The 25,953-nt window shown below is 47.0% G+C and overlaps 1 protein-coding gene across 1 annotated transcript; it reads right to left on the minus strand.

Moving 5' to 3' along the window:
* Positions 1 to 500: 500 nt before the first annotated feature.
* Positions 501 to 11,290, minus strand: LOC129699375 (interferon-inducible GTPase 5-like). The gene is made up of 2 exons (XM_055639096.1): positions 9,295 to 11,290; positions 501 to 5,452 (listed from the first exon to the last, which is right to left on the minus strand). Exon 2 carries the CDS (start codon positions 5,447 to 5,449, stop codon positions 4,229 to 4,231), a length of 1,221 nt encoding a protein of 406 aa, XP_055495071.1. The 5' UTR covers positions 5,450 to 5,452; positions 9,295 to 11,290; the 3' UTR covers positions 501 to 4,228.
* Positions 11,291 to 25,953: the final 14,663 nt, after the last annotated feature.

A 25,953-nucleotide genomic window follows, 5' to 3' on the forward strand; every position in this document is an offset into this window, starting at 1 on the left:
TCCTCTGAGACAAAATTGATTTGTAAACTGTAAATATATCTGAGCTCTGACCAGTAGAGGGAGGCAGAGACTGACTGCACTAAGCAAAACGAAACTGGCGTTTGGTTTCCCGGAACGCAGAGGGGTTTTGAGCAACTGGCGTGCAGAATAACAGGAAACTATAAGTGAGCCAGGCGGCGAGGTGCAACCAGAGGGGAAGGGGTCCATGAGGAGGTCCCAACATCGTCCCAGCGCAGAGAGAGAAGGCTCTGCTGAAACGTCTCAGTGGGAGGGGGCGGTTACAGGATATAAATTATATAAAGATAGAGGAATCTGCAAAAGAGGTCCTAGAGCAGAGAGAGGGTACCGTTGCAGAGTTCCCAGAAAGAGTGGCATGGACGGGGTTCTTCAGAAGGGTTCCCAGATCAGACAGAGGTGTGAACTTCCAACACAAAGAGTAGAATGTACACAGAAAGTTCCAGACCAGGAAGGGGGAGGGGCTTTACAGGAAAGTCTCAGAACAAGGAGAGGGGCTAGACGAGATCCCAGCAAGGAGAACAGGAGTGGGCCCAGAAAAGGGACAGGGGCTACATTAGGGGGTAGAACAGGGAGGGTGGAATGCCTGAGAAGTCCCAGCACAGAGTGTAGGGTTTACACAAAGGTCTCAGAACAGGAAGAGGGGACTGCAGGAGGTCCCAGATCAGGGAGAGGGGTGTGAGATGGCCCTGGTATAGCGAGGGAATGGGGTGGAAGTCCAGGAGAAATTGCAGAACAGTGAGATGGGGAGGTCCCAGAACAAAAGTGTCTCAGAACGTGAGAATGGACTGAAGGAGAGAATCCAGCACCGAGAGGGGAATGTTCCTGAACAAGGAGAGGAGACTCCAGGGAAGGTCCCAGGAAAGAGAGGTGCAACTATAGCAGAGATCCCAGAACAGGAGACGTTCCAGCACACAGAGAGAGGGGAGTTACACAAGAAGCCCCAGAACAGGTAAAGGAGTCTAGAAGCAACATCCTAGCATATGATTGGGAGGGTGAAGGGGGGAGGACACAAGAGAGATCCCAGAACAGAGAGGAGGCACCAAATCAAAGGTCCCAGCAGAGAGAGATGGGATCAACAGCAGAGATGCTAGCAGAAAGAGATGGGTCTACAAAGTTGTTCCAGAATAAAAAAAGGCAAAACAATTATTTCAAAACATGATACACATCAATATTTATTCGTCACTGGCAGTACAGACCAAAACAATTGCTAATTTAATCAAAATTAAGTCAGAGCAAACACTTGATATTAATAAAATGACATGACTACAACATCAATAGATAGGGAATATTCAGAATATAATACCAATAGTTTGAATATGAAAATCAAAAAAACCCTGCAGATGTTAAAAATCTGAAATAAAACTGAAAATGCTGGAAACACAATGCAGATCAGGCTTCTTGTGCGTGGTGGTGGAAAGATTGGTGGAAACAGTGCCGCAACGTGAACGATCTTTCCTTGACCCCATCCTACGAACTAAATCTATCCAGTGAATTGGTCTCCACTGCTTTCTGTAGCAGAGAATTCCACAGATTCACAACACTCTGGGTTTGTAATTTCTCCCTGCGACCTCATGGATTTTCTCTGCGTGCACTGGTTTCCTCCCATATTTCAAGGATATACAGGTTTGTAGGTTAATTGGCTTCGGTAAAATTTTTGCTAGTGTGCAGGATACTGCCCGGGTCTGAGAATCAATGGTCGATGCAGACTCAGTGGGCCGAAGAGCCTGATACTGCGCCTATCTCTAAGCTAAACTAAACCACATTAGATCAGAGGAAGTGCAAGTGAACCACTCTCTTTCCTTGAAAATGAGTTTGGGTCGCTGGATGGTGGGAAAGGAAGAGGTGAAAGGAAAGGTGTTGCAAATCCTGTAACTGAGGATGACAGGCAGTGGTGGTTAGTGGGGCTGCAAGGGTAGACAAGGGAGTTGGCATCCCCTTGAAATGTTGAAAGGGGATGGGACAGGAACGTGTGTCTGGTGGTGGAACATTGGAGCTGGCAGAATTGCAAAGGATATTCTAATATATGCGGATGGAAGGTGAGATCACAAAAGATGATACAAAAGTTAGTGGTTTTGTGAAAAGGGACGATGGTTGTGAAGGATTGCTGCAGGATCTGGATCGATTGGCAGGTGGGCGGAGGGTGGTTGATAGATTTTAATACAGAGAAGTGTGAGGGGTTGCATTTTAGGACGTCGAACAAGGGCAGGCCCTACACAGTAAATGGTAGGCCTCTGGATAGTGTTGTAGAGCAGAGCGATCTAGGAGTACAGGTGCATGGTTCCTTGAAGGTCGAGTCGCAGGTAGATAAGGTGGTCAAAAAGGCTTTTGGCACTTTGCCTTCATCAGTCAGAGTATTGAGTATAGAATTGGGAGGTCATGTTGCAGTTGTATAAAATGTCTGTGAGACCACATTGAATATTGTGTTCAGTTCTGGGCACCATGTTATAGGAAAGATATTGTCAAGCTTGAAAGGGTTCAGAAAAGATTTTCAAGGATGTTGCTAGGACTAGAGGGTGTGAGCTATAGGGAGAGGTTGAGTAGGCTGGGTCTCTATTCCATGGAACGCAAGAGGATGAGGGGAGATCTTATATTGGTGTACAAAATCACGAGACGAATAGATTGGATTGATGCACCGAGTCTTTTGCTCAGAGTAGGTGAATCGAGGACCGGAGGACATAGGATCAAGGTGAAGAGAAAAAGATTTAATTAGAATCTAAGGGGTAACCTTTTCACACAAAGGGTGGTGGGTGTATGGAACAAGATGCTAAAGGAACTAGTTGAGGATGGGACTATCCCATCATTTAAGATACAGTTGGACAGGTACATGGATAGGATAGGTTTGGAGGGATAGATATGGACCAAGCGCAGGCAAGTGGGACGAGGATAGCTGGGACATTATTGGCCGGTGTGGGCGAGTTGGGTCGAAGGGCCTGTTTCCACACTGTATAACTCTATGACTATGAAGATGGGGTGATAGTAGAGGTGCTGGAAATAGATGATGCGGTCAACTGTGGTACACAGGAAGCCATGGTTCAGGAAGAACGGAGATATTGATGAGGTATCTGTGCAGAGAAAATGTGACAAAGATGGAAGAACTGGGAGGATGGCACAGAGTCCATACACACAAGTGGCAGGGTGGGACGAATGTTGGATTATGTGGCGGCTGGCCTATCCGCGAGATAGGCACAGATACATCTAAAGAGGGAAGTGGTCAGGAATAGAACATGTGAAGGTGTCAGCATGGCGACCATTGGCTCCAAAGTGACTCCCAGTGTATCAAGTCAGAATCTTTCACTCTGGATGGAAATTAAATAATCTGGAGGTAATAGATGCAAGGCAGGTGGGATGTTACGAAATAAAATTTTCGGGCAAATTTGAACGGACCGCACCAAGAGGTGGTGAAAGGAGATACAATAGTGGTGTTTAAGAGGCATTTACGCCCGGCAAATGGGCGGGCAGGGAATGAAGGGATTCGGGGCACGAGCAATTCCCGAGGATAAAGAAGAAGAATCCCGGAGATGGGCATTAGCGACAAGGTTCCGCAAGTAAGCTGCTCTGGAAAATCTCACAAAGGATCCAAGGAGAGATAGCTGAACGTATATAAAATTGGCTTCATGGAAGGAAGCAGAGGATGATGGTGGAAGGTTGTTTCTTGGACTGGATGCCTTTGACGAGTGGTGTGCCTCAGGGTTCTGTGCTGGGCCTGTTACTGTTTGTCATTAACATCAATGATTTGGATGAGAGTATGCATGGCAAGATTAGTAAGTTTGCAGATGATATGAAAGTGGGTGGTTTTGGACATAGCAAAAATAGTGTGAAAAATTGCAGCAGGACCTTGATAGATTGGTCAGATGGGCTGAGGAATGGTTGATACAGAGAAATATGAGGTGTTGCATTTTGGGATGTCATCATGTGTAGGACCTACACAGTGAGTGATCGAGTGTTGTAGAGCAGAGGGATCTAGTACGGGTGCACCTCGAAGGTGGAATCGCAGGTAGATAAGATGGTGAAAAAGGCTTTTGGCACATTGGCTTTCATCAGTCAGAGTATTGCGTATTGAAGTTGGGAGATCTTGTTACAGATGTTTAAGACGTTGGAGAGACCGCGTTGAGATGTTATAGGAAATATGTTGTCAAACTGGAGAGAGTCCAGAGAAGATTCACGAGGAAGTTGCCAGGACTGGGTAACTTGCGCCGCCTTGTCAAGCCCGTCAATAACCCGCGGCTCCACCAGGAGTTGCCGAAGCTGCTGCCTCAGCGTTTCTCAGGACTATTTTAGCTGTTTCCACCATTTCTTCCAGTAAATTTGTCAGCATTCTGCGAGTCACCCAATACGACGTTGGCTCCCCGAAGACAGAGCCCAGAATTGGGACAAAGTCGAGGACGAGCTCGGCGACTGTCAGTGCCGCCGCCACCTTGCTTCTCTGCAGTAACAGCATCACCTGCTCCCGTTTGATCTCCCCGAACACCCATGCGTGCTCGGTGTCTCTCCGCAGATCATCCTGACTTTTGCCCACTCTTTGGGACAATTTCCGGAGAGACCCATCATCCAGGCCCAGGATCTTCCGCATGACCAGGATATTGGAGGCAATGAGCACCAGGTCACAAGCCAAAGACAAACCCGGTACGGGAATGACAGCGGTTGCCGCCGAGATGACCGCCATACATTCAATGCTCACTCGCAGAACCTCGCGTTTCTCATTTATTGAATCTTCGCTTGTGTTGGGAAGCGACAGCAGGAATAGCTGCTTCTGTGTGTCCGACAGATCGGACACCACGGCCTTCTTTAGCTCGGGGAAGTCGTACGCTTTCAAGTTGTACTTGGAATACAAGAAAACACGAGTCTTCCCCATCCCTGCTTTCTCCAGCGAGGAACAGCAGTTTTTCCTCACACGCTGTAACATCACGTCTTCATTGTAAACCTTCTTGCCCCTCTCTGATGTGACAATTTGGTCGATCTTGGAGCGCACCACATGGAAGGGTTTGCCCGCCTTCTTCAGCGCCTTGGCCAGTAACTGGTCATTAGCCGTCCACCGCTCAATTACAATTATGCCCAGGTCATACTCGGCAAATTTAGTTTTCTTCATGAACGCTTCCACTGGGAAATTGGGCGTGTTGAACCCGGGAAAGTCATAGTAGTGGACGTTAGGAAGGCTGGGGTGGGAGTACGGTGTTATTTTGGTGGTGGTCTCCTTAAACCCGGTTGGGGCAGCCTCTTCATCATCCAAGTCGAGCAGAGTGTTGATCAGGGTCGACTTGCCACTTCCAGACTCCCCCATCACCGCTATCCGAACATGCACGTTGCTCAACTGTTTGTTTTTGTCATCGATGGCCAATTGAAGGCCTTGCATACCTCCACGGCGATAAGCTGCCACCATGTCCAACACATCTCTGCGGTTGTAACACAGATTGGGTACAGCACCGGCCATCATTCACTGAAAGAAGAAAGTGTCTTTATTGTGAGGGAGGGAAAGTTGCCGATGATGCCCTGTGTCCGGATGGCCAGATGGTGGATGGACATCGAACATTCACCGCAAACTGTCTTTTTCACTCTCTCCTTCTCTCTCTCTGTCCCCCATCGTGTGCATCTTGTTTTGTTTTGCTCTCTCTCTCTCTCCATTCCACTCTTTCTCTTTCTCTCTGTTTTATTTCTGTCTCTTTGTCTCTGTATTTGTTGGTCTCTGCTTCTCTCACACATCCCCCGATTTCTCTCCTCACCTCACCCCCCCCCCCCCCTCACCCCAACCCCCCCCCCCTCCCATCTCATGCTTTCCTAAGTTTCATCTCAGTTCTCTCTCTTTGTGTCCCTCTGTCCCCACTGTGTGCATCTTTTTTTCCTCTCTCTCTCCCCCTTTTCCTCTCTGTATCTCTCTTACCATGTTATTTCTCTCTCTGTGTCTGCTCTCCCACATCCCCTGATTTCCCTCTCTCCCTCTCTCCCTGCTTACCAGAAGGACAAGCTCACTTGCCAATAATTAATCATCTACCATGGGAATCTGTTAACAATGAATGCCATGTGTGTGAAAGTCATATAAATGTCTCCATGTCTGGCTTTGCAGCTTTCTGGAGAAGAAAGGGAATTAAATTGATTAAATCTAAGAGTTCAAATCCACGAGTCAAGACTGTTTTGGTTGGTAAATGAACCGGATTTGAAATTTGCATTTGAACCGGAATAATGAAATTCTTACATGCGAAAGGCAAGGTTTAAACGCACATTATATGCAACAACAAAGATAAATACATGATAAATTATTAGTTATTCGAAGTAAACTGGATCATGATTGTGCAAAAATAAAAGTATGTAGTGCAATTTTAATAGTGCAAAGTCTGTAATGGTTCGATGCTGATGTAGGATTGTGATTAGGATTGAACAAGGTGGTTCAAGAACTTGATGGTTGATGGGAAGAAGCTGTTCTTGAACCTGAAAGTTCAGGGTTCTTCCCAATGGCAGCAGTGAAAAGAGAACGTGGTCAGGGTGTATGGGTCTTTGATGATGTTAACTGCCTTCTTGAAGATCCCTTCCTGTTAGATCCCTTCGATGGCAGTGCGTGTGCGTGTGTCTGTGCGTGTGTGGTCCCAGTGCTGAAAGAGCAGTATTGAAGTTGGGAGGTCATGTCATCAATATATAATGCCTTGGTGAGGCCACATTTTGAGTATGGTCTTCACATTTTGGTCACAGTGCAATGGGAAAGACATTGTCAAGCTTGAAAAGATACTTGAACCAGGATGTTACCTGGGCTCAAGGGCCTGAGGTATGGGAAGAGCTTGAGCAGGTTAGGGCTTTATTTCTCGTAGCGCAGGAGGATCAGGGGTTATCATATAGAGGTGAACTCGAGTCCACAGAGGAGGTCCTAGCATAGGGAGATGGGTGTGGGGGGGGGGGGGGGGGGGGGGGGAGAGTGGTGTTGGAGGGGGTACCAGCACTAAAAGAGGGGTGTAAACTTGAGGTCATGGAGCATGGAAGAGTTCAGCACAGGAACACGTACAATGCATGTAGCGAACATGATGCCAATGTGAACAATATCTCCTGCCCACACGTGATCCATAAGCCCTCAATTCCGGCCTATCAAAAAACATTATAGGGTGATTTCACGAAAGGTCACTGGAGCATAGATCCTCACCCACGTGACCGCAAAATCCAACTGAGGTACAAGCGTCACTTCCGGTGCATGTTATTGATGCTGAAAACGTGCACTTTCACACCCGTTAAAAACCACGAAAACGGCCCGTTTTTGAGCTGTAAATAACTGTGCCAGTCTGGGTGACCGTGAGGCACAGATATCTTACTTTACAGTCCAGAAGATAAAGAAAAACAAAGGTAAATACAAGAGGGAGCTGAAGGGGCAACAACAGCGGAAGTGGTTAGCGGACATTCGCCGTGGAGATATAAATATTGAAAATATCGGGAATTATCGCGTTTGCTCACCGCATTTCATCAAAAGTAAGGCATTATTGACGTTTTATCTTTATTCATTTGTTATATAAAAAGTTGTAAAAGTGAAAAATCCATCAGTAAAATTGCAAAATCGCCCATGGTTCTCAGGTGGGTTTTAACATGCAAAATGAAAACGCTTCTGAAGCTACATTTACCATTTAAATAATCCTAAACTATCAATGCGTTTCGAAATAAATTTTACTCAGATGCATAAGGAATGGGATAATTGTCAGCTGTTAATTGGACAAAATCAGGACATTTAATTATTTTCCAAAATATATTTCTCAATGTTTCTTGTTTAAAGCCTGCACAATCACCCAAACTACTTATTTATTTTACTGACGGATTTTTCACTTTTACCACTTTTCATATAAAATGAATAAAGATAAAACGTCAATAATGCCTTACTTTTGATGAACTGCAGCGAGCAAACGCGATAATTCCCGATATTTTCAATATTTATATCTCCACGGCGAATGTCCGCTAACCACTTCCGCTGTTGTTGCCCCTTCAGTTCACTCTTGTATTTACCTTCGTTTTTATCTATCTTCTGGACTGTAAAGTAAGATAACTGTGCCTCACGGTCACCCAGACTGGCACAGTTATTTACAGCTCAAAAACGGGCCGTTTTCGCGGTTTTTAACGGGTGTGAAGTGACGCTTGTACCCCAGTTGGATTTTGCGGTCACGTTGGTGAGGATCTACGATCCAGTGACCTTTCGTGAAATCACCCTATACACCATGCGTCTTAAAGCTATTGGCACCTTCTTTCGTACTTCCACAACGTGATAGAATATCCTGATTTCCTGTCTATGTCTTGGGCAGGTTTATAAACTTCTCTTAGATCTTGGATCCCAAGATCCTTCTGTCCGTCAATGCTGTTAAAGGATCGTCCATTAACTGTATCCTGGTCGCTTACTTTTAACATCACAAACTGCTTCGCCCCACTCTTGTTCAGGTTAAACTTAATTTGCAATTTCTCAGCCCTTATCTGTTGTCCACAGAATTATGTACCAACCTATCTACGTTCATGTCCAAGTCACCGCTGGTCCATTTCCAAATTAATCCAAACGCTTGTAAATCCTATCACCGTGATCCCTCTATAATTGCCTCCATGCCACTGACGTGATGTTCGCCGGTTTATAATTCCCTGGATTACTTCTACTCTCCTCAAACAAAGAAACACTTTAGAAACTCCCAGTCGTGCGGGACCTCGCTGTGGCCAGGGATGGATGCAAAGATATTCACAGAGGGATGCGTCAATGAGGGGGTTCACAGCACACGAAGCCTTGGAGGGAGCTCCCAGCACAGAGAGACAGAGAAGAGTCTACGAGGGGGTTTTCCAGGAAGATGAGATGTGGTGGTGGTGGTGGTCAAAGATATCTCGTCGCTTTCAAAACTCAGGCAAACCAGCCAGTGAGAATATCCAAAAGTATCCCGGGAACTAGAAAGTATCACAATAGAGGGACGGGGATGGGGTCTACAGGGAGGATTCCAGAATTGGATACGGCGTCCACAAACGAGCGGCTGCACCGAGTAATGTTGAACTTGGTCATTATTTTGATAGATCTAAAAGGAACCCCCGTTATACAAGATGCGGTGGTGACTGGGGAGAACAGATAGTAACAAAGCCGGCAGCAGAGCTACCAGTTCTCTCCGGAGGTCCACTGAGGAGGTTCCGACACGCATAGAGGGTTTGTACAGGAGGTGCCTGCACGGAAATAAAAAGGTCTAAAATGGATTTCCAGTACTGGGAGTGGGTGTTGCGTTGTTCGCAGGTAACCCGTTGGATTTAATACACAGGAAAATTTGGCAACATTTGGAATAACAATGCACAGCTTACCTTAGAGGGCACTTAATTTCCCCAAGGGCGTCACCTCTGTTTAAAGGGCTGCTTGGAGGTGTTGCACCGTCTCTCTAAGACTGCAATGAAAATAATTCTGGGCACTCGTTGAACAAGAGTTCAATGATTCCAGGGCACGCCCTCACTTTCATCGGGGCGGTCACTCTCAGCATGTGACACTCCCCAAACGCCAAAGACTTGGTCCCCGACCAGATGAGCAAGGGAAGCGGCTGCACTGAGCAAAGTGAATTAAGAATATCAAGTTAAGTCAAGAGAGTTTAGTGTCATGTGTCCCAGATAGGACAAAGACATTCTTGCTTTGCTTCAGCACAACAGAATATAGTAGGCATGAATACAGAACATATCAGTGTGTCCATATCAGGCCAGTACGAAGCTTTTCAGAAAGGGGGGTGGCATGACAGGATAACAATAAATTTAATCTGAAATAATGTGCGCGCTGCACACATCACGAGCGCGAAGCGTGAAGTCCCTTGATGTGGGGGTCCAGGGCGCTTAAACGGGCTCAGGGGTTTTAGATGTTCTCTGATGCATTCTGAGCCTTATTTTGCTGCCAGAAAAGGTAGTTAAGGCTGGGACTATACCACTGCTCAAAAGACATTTGGACACATACATGGATAGGACAGATTTAGATGGATATGGGCCAAACGTGTGTGAGTGGGACTAGTTTACATGGGACATGTTGGTCGGTGTGGGCAAGTTGGGCTGAACGGCCTGTTTCCACACTGCATCATTCTATGACTAAAAAGATAAGAAGAAAAATGCATGTAGATAAGTAGAGCAGATTTGAAAGAGGAGTGAAATGTAAAGGCAGAGAGAGGTTTATGGGTGGAAAGAAACATAGGAAAGGAGGGGGGAGAGTGGGCTTGGGCAGATGGGTGAAGGGAAAATAGTCACAGTGCTGGAGTAACTCAGTGGGTCAGGCAGCATCTGCGGAGAATATAAATAGGCGACGTTTCACAGAGTGCTGAAGTAACTCAGCGGGTCAGGCAGCATCTCTGGAGAACATGGATAGATGACGTCAGAGAGTGCTGGAGTAACTCATTGGGTGAGGTAGAGCATCTCTGGAGAAATGGTATAGATTATATTTCGGGTCAAGACCCTTCTTCAGTAATATTCATGATGTGACATGCATAGACATTCCTGAATGTTACCCAAACCATCGTGAGCTACTTTGTTATGGTGCTTGCCCTCTCCTATAACATCTCTGCTGCCTTGGGTGATGCAGGACAGGACACGAGCTTTCGGACACAGTTTGAAGCTGCTACCGTCTGTCCCAGCCTGGTAAAAACGTGGATGGAGTGGATGTGGAGAGGATGTTTCCTGTTTGAGCACTGTTGGGGGAGACAGCCTACCTGGGGGTAGCGACAGCGGCTGGGCCTCCGGTACAGAGACCGGCCCTGTTGCTCAGAAGGGCAAGGAAAAGAAGAAGAGGGCAGTAGTAATAGAGGACTCTATAGTTAGGGGGTCAGACAGGCGATTCTATGGACGCAGTCGGGAGACCCGGATGGTAGCTTGCCTCCCTGGTGCCAGCGTCTGGGATGTGTCTGAACGTGTCCAAGATATCCTGAAATCGGAGGGAGAGGAGCCCGAGGTCGTGGTACATATAGGTACCAATGACATAGGTAGAAAAAGGGAAGAGGTCCTGAAAGGAGAATTTAGGGAGTTAGGAAGAGAGTTAAGGAAAAGGACTGCAAAGGTAACAATCTCAGGATTACTGCCTGTGCCACGCGACAGTGAGAGTAGGAATGGAGCGAGGTGGAGGATAAAGGCGTGGCTGAAGGACTGGTGCAGCGGGCAGGGATTCAAGTTTCTGGATCATTGGAACCTCTTTTGGAGAAGGTGTGACCTTAACAAAAAGGACAGGTTGCATTTGAACACGAGGGGGACCAATATCCTGGCGGGGAGATTTGCCAAGGCTACTGGGGAGACTTTAAACTAGAACGGTTGGCGGGAGGGACACAAATAGAGAAAGCTAGTAGACAGTGTGTGAGGCAGGAGGCAGAGAAGGGAAGCACTCAGACCCAACATGGGGGGGGGGGGGAGAAGAAAAAGATAATAAACAGAAAATAAGAGGTGGTGGGTTTCTTAAATATGTGAGCAGAAAGACAGAGAGCAGAAGCAATGAGGGCAGAAGCAATAGGTAGCAAGATGAAAAGTAAAAGTGGCAGGCAGACAAATCCAGGGCAAAAATCAACAAGGGCCATTTTTCAACATAATTGTATAAGGGGTAAGAGTGTTGTAAAAACAAGCCTGAAGGCTTTGTGTCTCAATGTAAGGAGCATTCGTAATAGGGTGGATGAGTTGAATGTGCAGATAGCTATTAATGACTATGATATAGTTGGGATCACGGAGACATGGCTCCAGGGTGACCAAGGCTGGGAGCTGAACATCCAGGGATATTCAATATTCAGGAGGGATAGACAGAAAGGAAAAGGAGGTGGGGTAGCGTTGCTGGTTAGTGAGGAGATTAACGCAATAGAAAGGAAGGACATTAGCTTGGAGGATATGGAATCAATATGGGTAGAGCTGCGAAACACTAAGGGGCAGAAAATGCTAGTGGGAGTTGTGTACAGGCCACCTAACAGTAGTAATGGAGTTGGGGATGGCATCAAACAGGAAATTAGAAATGCATGCAACAAAGGTAAAACAGTTACAATAGGTGACTTCAATCTACATATAGATTGGGTGAATCAAATTGGCAGGGGTGCTGAGGAAGAGGATTTCTTGGAATGTGTGCGGGATAGTTTTCTAAACCAACATGTAGAAGAATCAACGAGAGAGCAGGCTATTCTAGACTGGGTATTGAGTAATGAGGAAGGGTTAGTTAACAGTCTTGTTGTGCGTGACCCCTTGTGCAAGAGTGACCATAATATGGTGGAGTTCTTCATTAGGATGGAGAGTGACATTGTTAATTCAGAAACAAGGGTTCTGAACTTAAAGAAAGGTAACTTTGAGGGTATGAGACGTGAATTGGCCAAGATAGACAGGCAATTGATTCTTAAAGGGTTGACGGTGGAGACAGAGGGTTGTAAAATGAGGGTAGAAGCAATAGGTAGTAAGGTGAAAAGTAAAAGTGGCAGGCAGACAAATCCAGGGCAAAAATCAAAAAGGGCCACTTTTCAACATAATTGTATAAGGGGTAAGAGTGTTGCGAAAACAAGCCTGAAGGCTTTGTGTCTCAATGCAAGGAGCATTCGTAATAAGGTGGATGAGTTGAATGTGCAGATAGCTATTAATGACTGTGATATAGTTGGGATCACGGATACATGGCTCCAGGGTGACCAAGGCTGGGAGCTGAACATCCAGGGATATTCAATATTCAGGAGGGATAGACAGAAAGGAAAAGGAGGTGGGGTAGCGTTACTGATTAGAGAGGAGATTAGTATACAAACTTAAAGCACACGGTATTGGGGGTTCAGTATTGATGTGGATAGAGAACTGGCTGGCAGACAGGAAGCAAAGAGTAGGAGTTAACTGGTCCTTTTCAGAATGGCAGGCAGTGGCTAGTGGGGTACCGCAAGGCTCAGTGCTGAGACCCCAGCTATTTACAATATAAATTAGTGATTTGGACGAGGGAATTGAAGGCAATATCTCCAAGTTTGCGGATGACACTAAGCTGGGGGGCAGTGTTAGCTGTGAGGAGGATGCTAGGAGACTGCAAGGTGACTTGGATAGGCTGGGTGAGTAGGCAAATGTTTGGCAGATGCAGTATAATGTGGATAAATGTGAGGTTATCCATTTTGGTGGCAAAAACAGGAAAGCAGACTATTATCTAAATGGTGGCCGACTAGGAAAAGGGGAGATGCAGCGAGACCTGGGTGTCATGGTACACCAGTCATTGAAAGTAGGCATGCAGGTGCAGCAGGCAGTGAAGAAAGCGAATGGTATGTTCGCATTCATAGCAGAAGGATTTGAGTATAGGAGCAGGGAGGTTCTATTGCAGTTGTAAAGGGTCTTGGTGAGACCTCACCTGGAGTATTGCGTACAGTTTTGGTCTCCAAATCTGAGGAAGGACATTCTTGCCATAGAGGGAGTACAGAGAAGGTTCACCAGACTGATTCCTGGGATGTCAGGACTTTAATATGAAGAAAGACTGGATAGACTCGGCTTGTACTCTCTAGAATTTAGGAGATTGAGAAGGGATCTTATAGAAACTTACAAAATTCTTAAGGGGTTGGACAGGCTAGATGCAGGAAGATTGCTCCCAATGTTGGGGAAGTCCAGGACAAGGGGTCACAGCTTAAGGATAAGGGGGAAATCCTTTAAAACCGAGATGAGAAAAACTTTTTTCACACAGAGAGTTGTGAATCTCTGGAATTCTCTGCCACAGAGGGTAGTCGAGGCCAGTTCATTGGCTATATTTAAGAGGGAGTTAGATGTGGCCCTTGTGGCTAGGGGGATCAGAGGGTATGGAGAGAAGGCAGGTACGGGATACTGAGTTGGATGATCAGCCATGATCATATTGAATGGCTGTGCAGTCTCGAAGGGCCGAATGGCCTACTCCTGCACCTAATTTCTATGTTTCTATGTTTCTATCCTGGCAGAGAGAAGGATAACTAAGGGCCTGAGCAGAGAGAATGGTCCATATGGAAGATTCCAGCAGAGGGTACGGTCCACAGAGTTCCTAGCAAAGAGAAGAAAGAAGGGTCTATATGGGGTCTCAGCAGAGGGAAGTGTAAATAAGGTAGAGTAGGATCCAAGCAGAGAAGGGTCCATAGGGGTTCCATGTCCCACATCTCCTTTAAACATTCTTAATCTGATTTTAAAACTATGATCACTAGTATTTGATGTTTACATTCTGGGAGAAAAAAGTCGTGAATGTCTACCATATCTATGCCTCACATAATTTTACATAATTTTCTCAGATTACCACTCAGCCTTTCTTTTTTTCAGAGAAAACAATTCAAGTTTGTCTGTCCGCTCTGTATAAATAATGCACTCCAATGCAGGTGGCACTCCAATGCATGCAGACAGCTGTGATTGGACAAGCTTGTGTATGGTGGCATGCATTGACATTGTTCCCACAACAGTGCTGGGTAGAGGGAATGATGTAAGAAACCTGGGTAAGGTGCTTTCTGCTGTCTCCACTTCAGCCTGTTGAGATGACTGTGGAACTATATCTGCTGTTCCTAGATTTGGCATGTCTGGCCACTGAATTTCAAGGGGGAAACTATCTAGGACATGATGATTCATTGGCATAGTTGTGGACATAGCCAAGGCCATCACACAAGTGAGTCAATTCCATTTACTCAACCTCCATTTCACGCTGCCTTGCCAAAGCCACATCATAATCAAGGACCAGTCTCACCCCACTCACTCCCACTTCTCTATCCGGCAAGAGGTACCGAAGTTTGAAAACACATACCTGTAGAATCAGCGACTGTTTCTTCCCAACTGTTATCAAACATCTGATCCACACTCTAGCCAGCAAGAGTAATCAGATGCCATTGCTTCTTCAGGCCACATCACAGAGGGTAGTTGAGGCCAGTTCATTGGCTATATTTAATAATAATGTTTATTTATATAGCACTTTTGAACAAAACCAGTATTTGAACCAAAGTGCTTTACAGAGATTGATTAAATTAATTGAACAGATCAAATGTCAATAAATCCATACAAAACAAAAAAAGAGAAAAAGAAAAAAAAGACACAGAACAGTACACTATAGAAATCAACATGAAACGTCCCCCCACAGCAGAATTCACTGTGAGGGAAGGCACTAAAGATATCCAGTTCTCCCCCTCATAGTCCACCCGAGGTCGGGGTCTATATGTGGCCTCCTCAGCCAACTCGATGTTCTCAGGCCCTCTGCCGCGAAGCTGGATCATCGGCGTCGGGTGAACATTCTTCAGCAGCCTGGACTGAAGCGGCCGCTTCCTCCCTGAAGACTGCAATGTCCAAAGATCTCAGGCCGCGCTGGCCGGACCTCTGACACTGGCGAACTCGGACACCAGGCCCCGCAGTGTTGAAATCCAGTGCCGCCCGCCCGCGGCTGGACGCTCTGCAGCCACAGCTCAGCGATGTTGCAGTCGGCGTTAGATGTGGCCCTTGTGGCAAAGGGGATCAGAGGGTATGGAGAGAAGGCAGGTATGGGATACTGAGTTGGATGATCAGCCATGATCATATTGAATGGCGGTGTCACAGTCTGCCCTCTCCTCATTCCCATCCACTTCACCTCCCAGTACTTTTCCACCGGTCCCACCTTCTCCTCACCTGCCTGCCTGCCACTCCCCTCTCATCAGCCCAACTCTCCTCACTTGTTGCACTCAGTTGCCTCTGATCACCTATTAACCCAGTATATAGACTCTCCTCACCATTCACACAGTGCCAGATTGTTCTCAGCATTCATGCAAGATTCTCCAGCGATTTCCCGACTGCCTACACGGATTCGAATCTGCCTGCCCCTGACCATTCCATCCTGTCGTCTTCCCAGATATCACCTCAGCCTTCTGTCCCCGACCACGGCCTTCATCCCGTACCTCCTGGTTTCTGTCTGCCTCTCTCCTGGGCTGTTTGGTGTATCCCTGCAACGGCTCCTCGACTTCCTGCCTGGCTTCGACTCTCCTTTCGTCTGTCCCTCGCTGGTTTCTTTGCATCGTGTGTTGGATCTCCTGGTTACCGGACCTTCCGCTACCCCAACTACGTCTCCTGCCTGCCCCTCTTTGGAACCCTCGCTCAATCCTGAGCCTCTGAGTGAGTACGGTGTACCCATTCCTGTGTGCTGCTATTGGGTCCAAGCTATACCCGTTACACGCGGTGCAGCCTCGAAGGGCTGAATGGCCTACTCCTGCACCTAAATTTCTATGTTTCTATCCTGTCAGTTTCATTAGATGAGAACTTTGAAATTGACAAACAATCTCTTCTACTGATACTAGTAAAATGATAATCTAATAAACAATTAAACTTAATTGAACCGGAACTAATAAGCAATTCAATCAATCAATCAGATTTATTCATCACATACACAATAAAGTGCAGTGAAATGAACTTGCCAGCAGCGGTACAATCAAAAAGAACACACAATACAAAATAAAAATTGAACACAAACATCCACCACAGCATTCTTCACTGTGGTGGAAGGTACAAAGTGCAGTCAGTCCTCCTCCATTGTTCCCCCGTGATCGGAACCATAACCTCCGCAGTCACTGCTGCGGGCGGCCAGATGTCCAGGCCCTCTCATCTAGAAGGTATGTCCCGAATCGGAGCTTCCCTTCCGAAGACCGCAGCTTCAAGATGACGTAGGCCACAGGCCGGCAGTCAGAGCTCTTCTCCAGGTATCCCCAGTGAGGGTTCCCGCTCCAACTGGTAAGTCCCCGCCGCACCTGCGGCTAGAAGCTCCACAGCGCGCAGACCGCGGCTTCAGGATGTTATCGGCCACGGGCCAGCGGTCGTAGCTCTTCTCCAGGGATCCCCAGTGATCCCCAGCGATGGCAAGTAAACTTAATTTAAAGCAATGAACCGGATTTGTTGTGTAATGAACTGGATTTGATGTGTAATGAACTGGATTAGATAAGGGAACGAGATTAAGGAGCCATTACAAGGTAGTGACCGTAATATGATACGTTTTAATATACAATTCGAGGGGAAGGGTAAATCGGAGGTGTCAGTGTTACAGTTGAACAAAGGGGATTATGGAGCCATGAAGGAGGAGTTGGCCAAAGTTGACAGGGAAGATACCCAAGCAGAACAGTGACAGTGGAACAACATTGGCAGGTATTTCTGGGAATAATACAGAAGCTGCAGGATCAGTTCATTCCAAAAAGGAAGGAAGATTCCAGCTGGCGTAAGGGGCAACCGTGGCTGACAAGGGAAGTCAGGGACAGTAGAAAAATAAAATAGAAGAAGTACAACATAGCAAAGATGAGCGGGAAGCCAGACGATTGGGTAACGTTTAAAGAGCAACAAAAGATAACTTAAAAGGCAATACGGGGAGAAAAGATGAGGTACGAAGGTAAGCTAGCCAAGAATATAAAGGAGGACAGTAAAAGCTTCTTTGGGTATGTGAAGAGGAAAAAATTAGTTAAGACCAAAGTTGGATTCACAGGTACTTTAGATCCATCTTCACTAAGGAGGACACAAACAATCTTCCTAATGTACTAGTAGCCAGAGGATCTGGGATGATGAACGAATTGAAGGAAATCCACATTAGGCAGGAAATGGTGTTGGGTAGACTGATATGACTGAAAGCTGATAAATCCCCAGGGCCTGATGGTCTGCATCCCAGGGTACTTAAGGAAGTTGCTCTCGTAGACGCATTGATGATCAATCATTTTCCAATGTTCTATAGATTCAGGATCAGTTCCCGTGGATTGGAGGGTAGCTAATGTTATCCCACTTTTTATGAATGGCGGGAGAGAGAAAACAGGGAATTATAGACCAGTTAGCCTGAAGTCGGTGGTGGGGAAGATGCTGGAGTCAATCATAAAAGATGAAATAGCTGCACATTTGGATAGCAGTAACAGGATCGGTCTGTCAGCATGGATTTACGAAGGGGAAATCATGCTTGATTAATCTTCTGGAATTTTTTAAGGATGTAACTAGGAAAATGGACATGGGAGAGCCAGTGGATGCAGTGTACCTGGACTTTCGGAAAGCATTTGATAAGGTTCCACATAGGAGATTAGTGGGCAAAATTAGGGCACGTGGTATTGGGGGTAGAGTGCTGACATGGATAGAAAATTGGTTGGCAGACAGGAAACAAAGAGTAGGGATTAACGGGTCCCTTTCAGAATGTCAGGCAATGTCTAGTGGGGTACCACAAGACTCGGTGCTGGGAACGCAGTTATTTACAAATTACATCAATGATTTAGATGAAGGGATTCAAAGTAACATTAGCAAATTTGCAGATGACACAAAGCTGGGTGGCACTGTGAACTGTGAGGGGGATGCTATGAGAATGCAGGATGACTTGGACAGGTTGGGTGAGTGGGCAGATAGAAAATAGGTGCAGGAGAAGGCCATTCGGCCCTTCGAGCCAGCACCGCCATTCATTGTGATCATGGCTGATTGCCCTCTATCAATAACCCGTGCCTGCCTTCTCCCTATATCCCTTGACTCCACTAGCCCCTAGAGCTCTATCTCTCTTAAATCCATCCAGTGATTTGGCCTCCACTGCCCTCTGTGGCAGGGAATTCCACAAACTCTCTGGGTGAAAAAGTTTTTTCTCACCTCAGTCTTAAATGGCATCCCCTTTATTCTAAGGCTGTGGCCCCTGGTTCTGGACTCGCCCAACATTGGGAACATTCCTCCTGCATCTAGCTTGTCCAGTCCTTTTATACTGGGGGGGGGGGGGGGGGGGGGTGGGACGTACAAACTCCTTACAGACGGCACCCGTAGTCGGGATCGATGCAGTTTAATGTGGATAGATGGGAGGTTATCCGCTTTGGTAGCAAAAACAGGAAGGCAGATTATTATCTAAATGGTGTCAAGTTGAGAAAATGGGAAGTACAACGGGATCTGGGGGTCCTTGTTCATCAGTCAATGAAAGTAAGCGTGCAGGTACAGTAGGCAGTGAAGAAAACAAATGGCATGTTGGCCTTCATAACACGAGGAGTTGAGTATAGGAGCAAAGAGGTACTTCTGCAGTTGTACAGGGCCCTAGTGAGACCACACCTGGAGTATTGTGTGCAGTTTTGCTCTCCAAATTTGAGGAAGAACATTATTGCTATTAAGGGAGTACAGAGAGTTGTGAGTCTGTGGGATTCTCTGCCTCAGAAGGTGGTGGAGGCCAGTTCTCTGGATACTTTCAAGAGAGAGCTAGATAGGGATCTTGAAGATTCCGGAGTCAGGGAATATGGGGAGAAGGCAGGAACGGGATACTGATTGTGGATGATCAGCCATGATCACATTGAATGGCGGTGCTGGCTCGAAGGGCTGAATGGCCTACTCCTGCACCTATTGTCTATTGCGGTCTTTAGCATTTTTAGCTTGCCGTAAAAAGAATGTGTTGCTATTAAAACAACCTCAAAAGAGTGCAGCTAGAGAGTGCACTATGGACTCCTGCCTGGACACACCTTAGCAATGGTGCCAATTGCATGAGGAGGCCTCCTCTTATGCTGACGGTTGTTTTGAAGCCAGTCCCAGTTGTTTCAACACACCTTCTTCTGTCTCCCTGGCTGATTCTCCAAGCCCCTCCCATCACTGAAACATGTGCTAGTTTCCTGGTTAATTCTCCAATGGCTGGAAGAGTGCAGTCTATTGCCATGGAGCCTTTTGAGATCGTCTTCCCGGAGGGGAAAGGTTCTTCTGGGGGAAGTTCACATAGGAGCCCCCAGGGTCAGGAACTAGGATGGCAATGGGGGATTAACCCTCCAGCACTGTTTTTCAACTTGATCTAGTGAGTTAGGGGATTAAAGAACTGTGCATTAAACAATGGTAGATGTCTTAAATTGCCAAGTTTAGACAAGAGAGTCCATGGAACGCACTGGAGCTGTACAGGGGCAGATCACTAACCCCCTGTCTTCATCTACTCACCAAGTCCTTTGAATATTTGCAAAGACCCTCCACCAATTTCCGCAGCTGCCACATCTACCAACAACTAGAGAGCAGTCCCGAGCTAATATCTCCCTCATTGGAGATGCTTGGGCTGCCTTTGATTGGACGTCAGTGGACTTTACTTTGCACTAAACGCTATTCACGCTATTCCCATTGTCATGTATTTGTACACTGTAGATAGCTCAATTGTAATCACGTACTGTCTTTCCACTGACTCTACCATCAAGGCTTACCCTGACCTTCCCCTCCATGCTGACTTGAACAATCTGCCCAACATGCGCCTGAAGTCCCGCAAACCCTTCTGGTCTTCAGTCAAATCCCCGGAAGACATCGACTCCAAGACTAAGGGGTGCAGAGCCTGGAAAGATGCCAACACCGACAACGGAGTGATCATCACAGGCCCCACAGTGAACAACTGGGATTTACCTCCATCGCAAGCAATGGCTAACCCTGAACAGAATCTGCACCCTCCATGCAAGAAAAGCCCATCACTTGCATGTGGGGATGACAAACAGCCCTGCTTGCGACTGCGGGCATCCAGACCAGACCAGACCATCCCCCACATCGTGAATGACTGCTCACTGAAGATTTTCCCTGGTGACATCAAAGCCATCCACCCACAAACTGATGCTGTCCTGGCCTGGATATCTACCCTTGACCTACAACTTTAGGCTGTGCATGCCATATGCAAGAAGAGGAAGACTGACAGGTTAACAAGCAACAACATCTTTTCATTGTGCCTCGGTACACATGACGATAAACTAAACTCAATTTCAAACTCAGTCCACACATATTCATTCACTGCTTTTCACACAGTGGCCGTGTGTCTAGGGAAGGAGCTATCTCTGCATGGCCCTCTGTGGGTGGACCAAACTAGCTAAGAACCCACTGCTGCAGCAAACGCATTGCTGCTATCTCCACAATGTGGTGAGTGGCTGGGCAGCAAGACTCACATGACAAGGGGCCACACACCTTGTCCATCACTGAGCAACTTCATTCACACCCACTCAGATCTTTGGCACTTCATCTGGAGCTCCTGGAAATAGTTATAGATTATTACAGCATGTAAACATGCCATTTGGCCCATATATCCATGCTAACCAACAACCTTTTCTATATTAATCCTAACACTCAGCACTTTTGTGTTTATGTGTTGGCCTGCATAATGTAAATAGTGTTCCCCAATTCATTATTATTATTAACAATTTAACCAATTGATGTTGTGGAACCACATGTTAGGATTTGAGTATAGGAGCAGGGAGGTTCTACTGCAGTTGTACAGGGTCTTGGTGAGATCACACCTGGAGTATTGCGTACAGTTTTGGTCTCCTAATCTGAAGAAAGACATTCTTGCCATAGGGGGAGTACAGAGAAGGTTCACCAGACTGATTCCTGGGATGTCAGGACTTTCATATGAAGACTGGATAGACTCGGTTTGTACTCGCTAGAATTTAGAAGATTGAGGGGGGATCTTATAGAAACTTACAAAATTCTTAAGGGGTTGGACAGGCCAGATGCAGGAAGATTGTTCCCGATGTTGGGGAAGTCCAGAACAAGGGGTCGCAGTTTAAGGATAAGGGGGAAATCTTTTAGGACCGAGATGAGGAAAACATTTTTCACACAGAGAGTGGTGAATCTCTGGAATTCTCTGCCGCAGAAGGTAGTTGAGGCCAGTTCAATGGCTATATTCAAGAGGGAGTTAGATGTGGCCCTTGTGGCTAAAGGGATCAGGGGGTATGGAGAGAAGGCAGGTACAGGATACCGAGTTGGATGATCAGCCATGATCATATTGAATGGCGGTGCAGGCTCGAATGGCCGAATGGCCTACTCCTGCACCTATTTTCTAAGTTTCTATATTTCTATGTTAGAAACAGAAAAATAGGTGCAAGGACATTTGGCCCTTCGAGCCCACAACTACTGGCTGATCATCTAAAATCAGGACCCCATTCCTGCTTTGTCCCGAAACTGTTGATTTGGCAGAGTGTCACGTATGTTTGTAGAAAAGACTGCACCAGGGAGTTAATAGAGTTAAGATAGAAAGAATGGAATACTGCCTAGAACATACTGTACATGAGCACAGTATGGAACAGTCCCTTGGGCCAATGATGTCTGTGGCACACATACTAGTAATGGCCATTACTTCGTTGGTCTGAAAGCTTCCGACAAAAAAGTGGGTGGGCGGCGCAACTGACGTTGCAGCAGCCTCTGCAGTCCGTCTGTCTTTTTTTAATTTTTTTGTCCTGTTGAGGGTATAGTTTGTAGTAGGTTTTTAAATGTGTATATGTGATCTGGGGGGGGGGGGGGGGGGGGGGGGGGGGGGGGGGTGGGAAACTTCCCTGTACGGGGGACCCGACTTTCCCTGTCGGTTCTCCGTTGCCGTTGGGGCCTAGCTCCATGCAGCGGCCTCCAACCGGAACAACAGCTCAAGTCACGGAGCCAGCGGAGCTGCGGACCTACCATTGTGGAACAGGCCGGCTTCGGAGTGTGGAGAGCTGTGATGGCGCGGTGCTGGGACCCGACTCTGGTGGATGGTGACACCGGGAGCTTGCGGGTTCCCGGTGGGAGACTGCTTCACGGAGCACCAGCAACGATAACTTCTCCCGCCCGAATTGCGGGGTTGATAGTGGCCTGGAGCGGGGCCTTACATCGCCCGGCGCGGCTTAAACAGCCGCGGGACTTGCTAGTGCTCGCCGGGGGCTTTGATCTTGACCGGGAGAAGAATGGAGAGCAGGGGAGAGACAAGACTTTGCCTTCCATCACAGTGAGGAGGAGATTCACTATGATGGATGTTTGTGTTGGTGTGTGTCTTGGTTCTTTTCTTGTATGACTGCAGAAACCAAATTTCGTTTGAACCTCATGTGAGGTTCAAATGACAAATATAATGGTATTGTATTGTATTGTATTGTAAATCTCAAGAATTTGCCTCTTCGGAACGTTTTAAATTGAGGGATTATTCCCAGTTAATGTTTGGGACATTGAATTTAATTTGGTGCGACAAATATTTCTCACATGCCAACCTCATCTCCCATTTCCTCAAACACCGATGCCCCAAGAACTCTAATGGGCACTAAGAAACCACAGCTACTTTCCTCGTTCGGCTGAAGGCCACATTGGGTCACTACACAAAAATAAACGTAAGTATATCTGAGCTCGGACCAGCAGAGGGAGGCAGAGAGCGGCTGCACAGAGCAAAAACAAACTGGTTTCCCGGAATACAGATGGGTTCCGAGCATCCGTCATGCAGAATAACAGGAAACGTATAAGTGAGCCAAGAGGTGAGGGGAGACGAGACGAGACGGGAATGGTTCCATAAAGGAGGTCCCCAGCATCGCCAGAAGAGTCCCAGCACAGAGGGGGGAGAATCTGCAGAAAAGTCTCAAGGGGAGGGGGTTGGGGGGGGGGGGGGGGGGGGGGGGGGGGGGGGGGGGGGGGGGGGGGGGGGGGGGGTTGCAGGTGAAGTTACAGCATATGAAGATAGTGTGATCTGCATAAGAGCACACTGAGCAGAGAGAGGGTTCTACAGCAGAGATCCCATAAAGAGTTGCAGGGACGGGGGTTCTTCAGAAGAGTTTCCAGATCAGACAGCGGGGACAGCAGGAGTCGAGTCAAGTCAAGAGTCAAGAGAGTTTATTGTCATGTGTCCCAGATAGGACAATGAAATTCTTGCTTGCTGCAGCACAATAGAATATTGTAAACAAAAATACAGTTCAGTTCAATATAAGCGGATAAAGTGCAATAGGCTGTTACAGTTCAGAGTCTGTTTGTTGGCGGGTTTAATAGCCTAATGGCTGTGGTGAAGAACCTGGTTATAACAGATTTCAGGCTCCTGTACCTTCTGCCCGATGGTAGCAGAGAGATGAATGCTTGGCCATGATGGTGTGGGTCCTTGATGATGTTGGCTGCCTTTTTGAGGCAGCGACTGCGATAGATCCCTTCGATGGTGGGGAGGTCAGAGCCGATGATGGACTGAGCAGTTGTTACAACTTTCTGCATCCTTTTCCGCTCCTGGACACTTAAGTTGCAGAACCAAGCCACGATGCAACCAGTCAGCATGCTCTCTAAGGTGCACCTGTAGAGGTTCGAGAGAGTCCTCTTTGACATACCGACTCTCCGTAGTCTTCTCAGGAAGTAGAGTGCTTTCTTTATAATTGCATCAGTGTGCTGGGACCAGGAAAGATCTTCGGAAATGTGCACGCCCAGGAATTTGAAGTTCTTGACCCTTTCCATCATTGTCCCGTTGATATAAACGGGATTGTGGATCCCTATCCTCTCCCTTCCAAAGTCCATAATCAGTTCCTTGGTTTTGCTGGTGTTGAGAGCCAGGTTATAGGGTGGGGCACACAAGAGAGATCCCAGAACAGGGGGAGGGCTCCAAAGGAGAGGTCCCAGCAGAGAGAGATTTGTCTACAAAGTTGTTCCAGAACAAAAAAGGCAAAGTTCCAGCACAGAGAAGGATGAAAACATGAGTTCCCAGAACAGGGGGTGGGGGGTGGACTACAGGTGAGAATTCCCAGCCCAGTGGTCACAGAAGAGGGAGAGGAGGGGCTAGAACAGGGAGGGTGGAATACCTGAGAAATCCCAGCACAGAGTGTGGGTTCTACAGGAAGGGCTCAGAACAGAAAGAAGGGACTGCAAGAGGTCCCAGATGGGAGAGAGGTGCATGAGGAAACCCTGGCATTGTGAGGGAACGGGATGGGAGTCCATGAGAAATTGCAGAACAGAGAGATGGGACTACAGAGGATGTCCCAGCACAAAGAAGTCCCAGAAATGTTAAAAGGGACTAAAGGAGAGGTTCCAGCACAGAGGGAATTACAGGAGAGGTCCCAGAACAGAGGGGATTACAGGAAAGTGAGAGGTAACTATAGCAGAGGTCCCAGAACTGGAGACATCCCTGCAAGGAGAACTACACAAGAAACCCCAGAACAGGGAAAAGAAACATCCCAGCATATGATAGGGTGGGGCACACAAGAGAGATCCCAGAACAGGGAGAGGGCTCCAAAGGAGAGGTCCCAGCAGAGGGAGATATGCCTACAAAGTTGCTCCAGAACAAAAAAGACAAAAACAATCTTGCAAAACATGATACACATTGAGATTTATTTGACACTGGCAGTACAGACCAAAACAAATGCTGGATGATCCTTCGATACAGATTGAAATCTGTGTAGTATACGGCCCCTCGAATATCAAAATGAAGTCGGAGCAAACACTCGATACTATTGAAATGACAAGGCTACAACACCAATAGATGGTAAATATTTAGGGTATAATGCCTATAGTTAGTGAATATGAAATTCAAAAAACCCTGCATAGAATCATAGAGTGATACAGCAAAGATCTTATAGCAAAGCAAGATAGGCTACTCCTGCTAAATGCAATGGACTGACGTGTAGTACGCTATGGAGGGGATCATGGGCATTTTTCCACGCCCATTTTAGCAACCTGAGCCTACCTAACCCGACCCGACTCGCACTGTAATCAATGTTGCGGGGCAACAGTTTGTGTGGGTCAGATTCATAAATCTGTCAGTTCAAACTTCTTGTCAAGAATAAAATTTGATTCTGGTAATTGTCTTTTTTAATGTTTTTTAAATCATTTCTTTTTAAATGGCTCACAAGCAGTGTTTGAGTTGATTTTGTAGTAACCGGAACCGACCCGACTCGCAGGGTGATTGACAGGGGGGGACTTTTTGTGCGTGATTATAGGGTTAGATTCATAATTCTGTTAGTTCATAATTCTGTTGATTCTTGTTAAAGAATAAAATGTTTATAAACACACATACATGAAAATTATATAAATGTATATAACACACACAATTATATTTCTTCTAATCCAATAATGAACTTTATTTCAGACTAGACAAGGGACATTAAATAAGAAACATTGTAAATAAGAAACATTGTCTTGGGGCACTCTCTCTCCCCGCTGCCCCGGGCCCCGCACTCTCTCTCCCCGCTGCCCCGGGCCCCGCACTCCTTCTCCCCGCTGCCCCGCACTCTCTCTCCCCGCTGCCCCGCACTCTCTCTCCCCGCTGCCCCGCACTCTCTCTCCCCGCTGCCCCGGGCCCCGCACTCCTTCTCCCCGCTGCCCTGGGCCCCGCACACTCTCTCCCCGCTGCCCCGGGCCCCGCACTCTCTCCCCGCTGCC

This window comes from Leucoraja erinacea, chromosome 8, assembly GCF_028641065.1.
Source record: "Leucoraja erinacea ecotype New England chromosome 8, Leri_hhj_1, whole genome shotgun sequence".
Lineage (NCBI taxonomy): Eukaryota > Metazoa > Chordata > Chondrichthyes > Rajiformes > Rajidae > Leucoraja > Leucoraja erinaceus.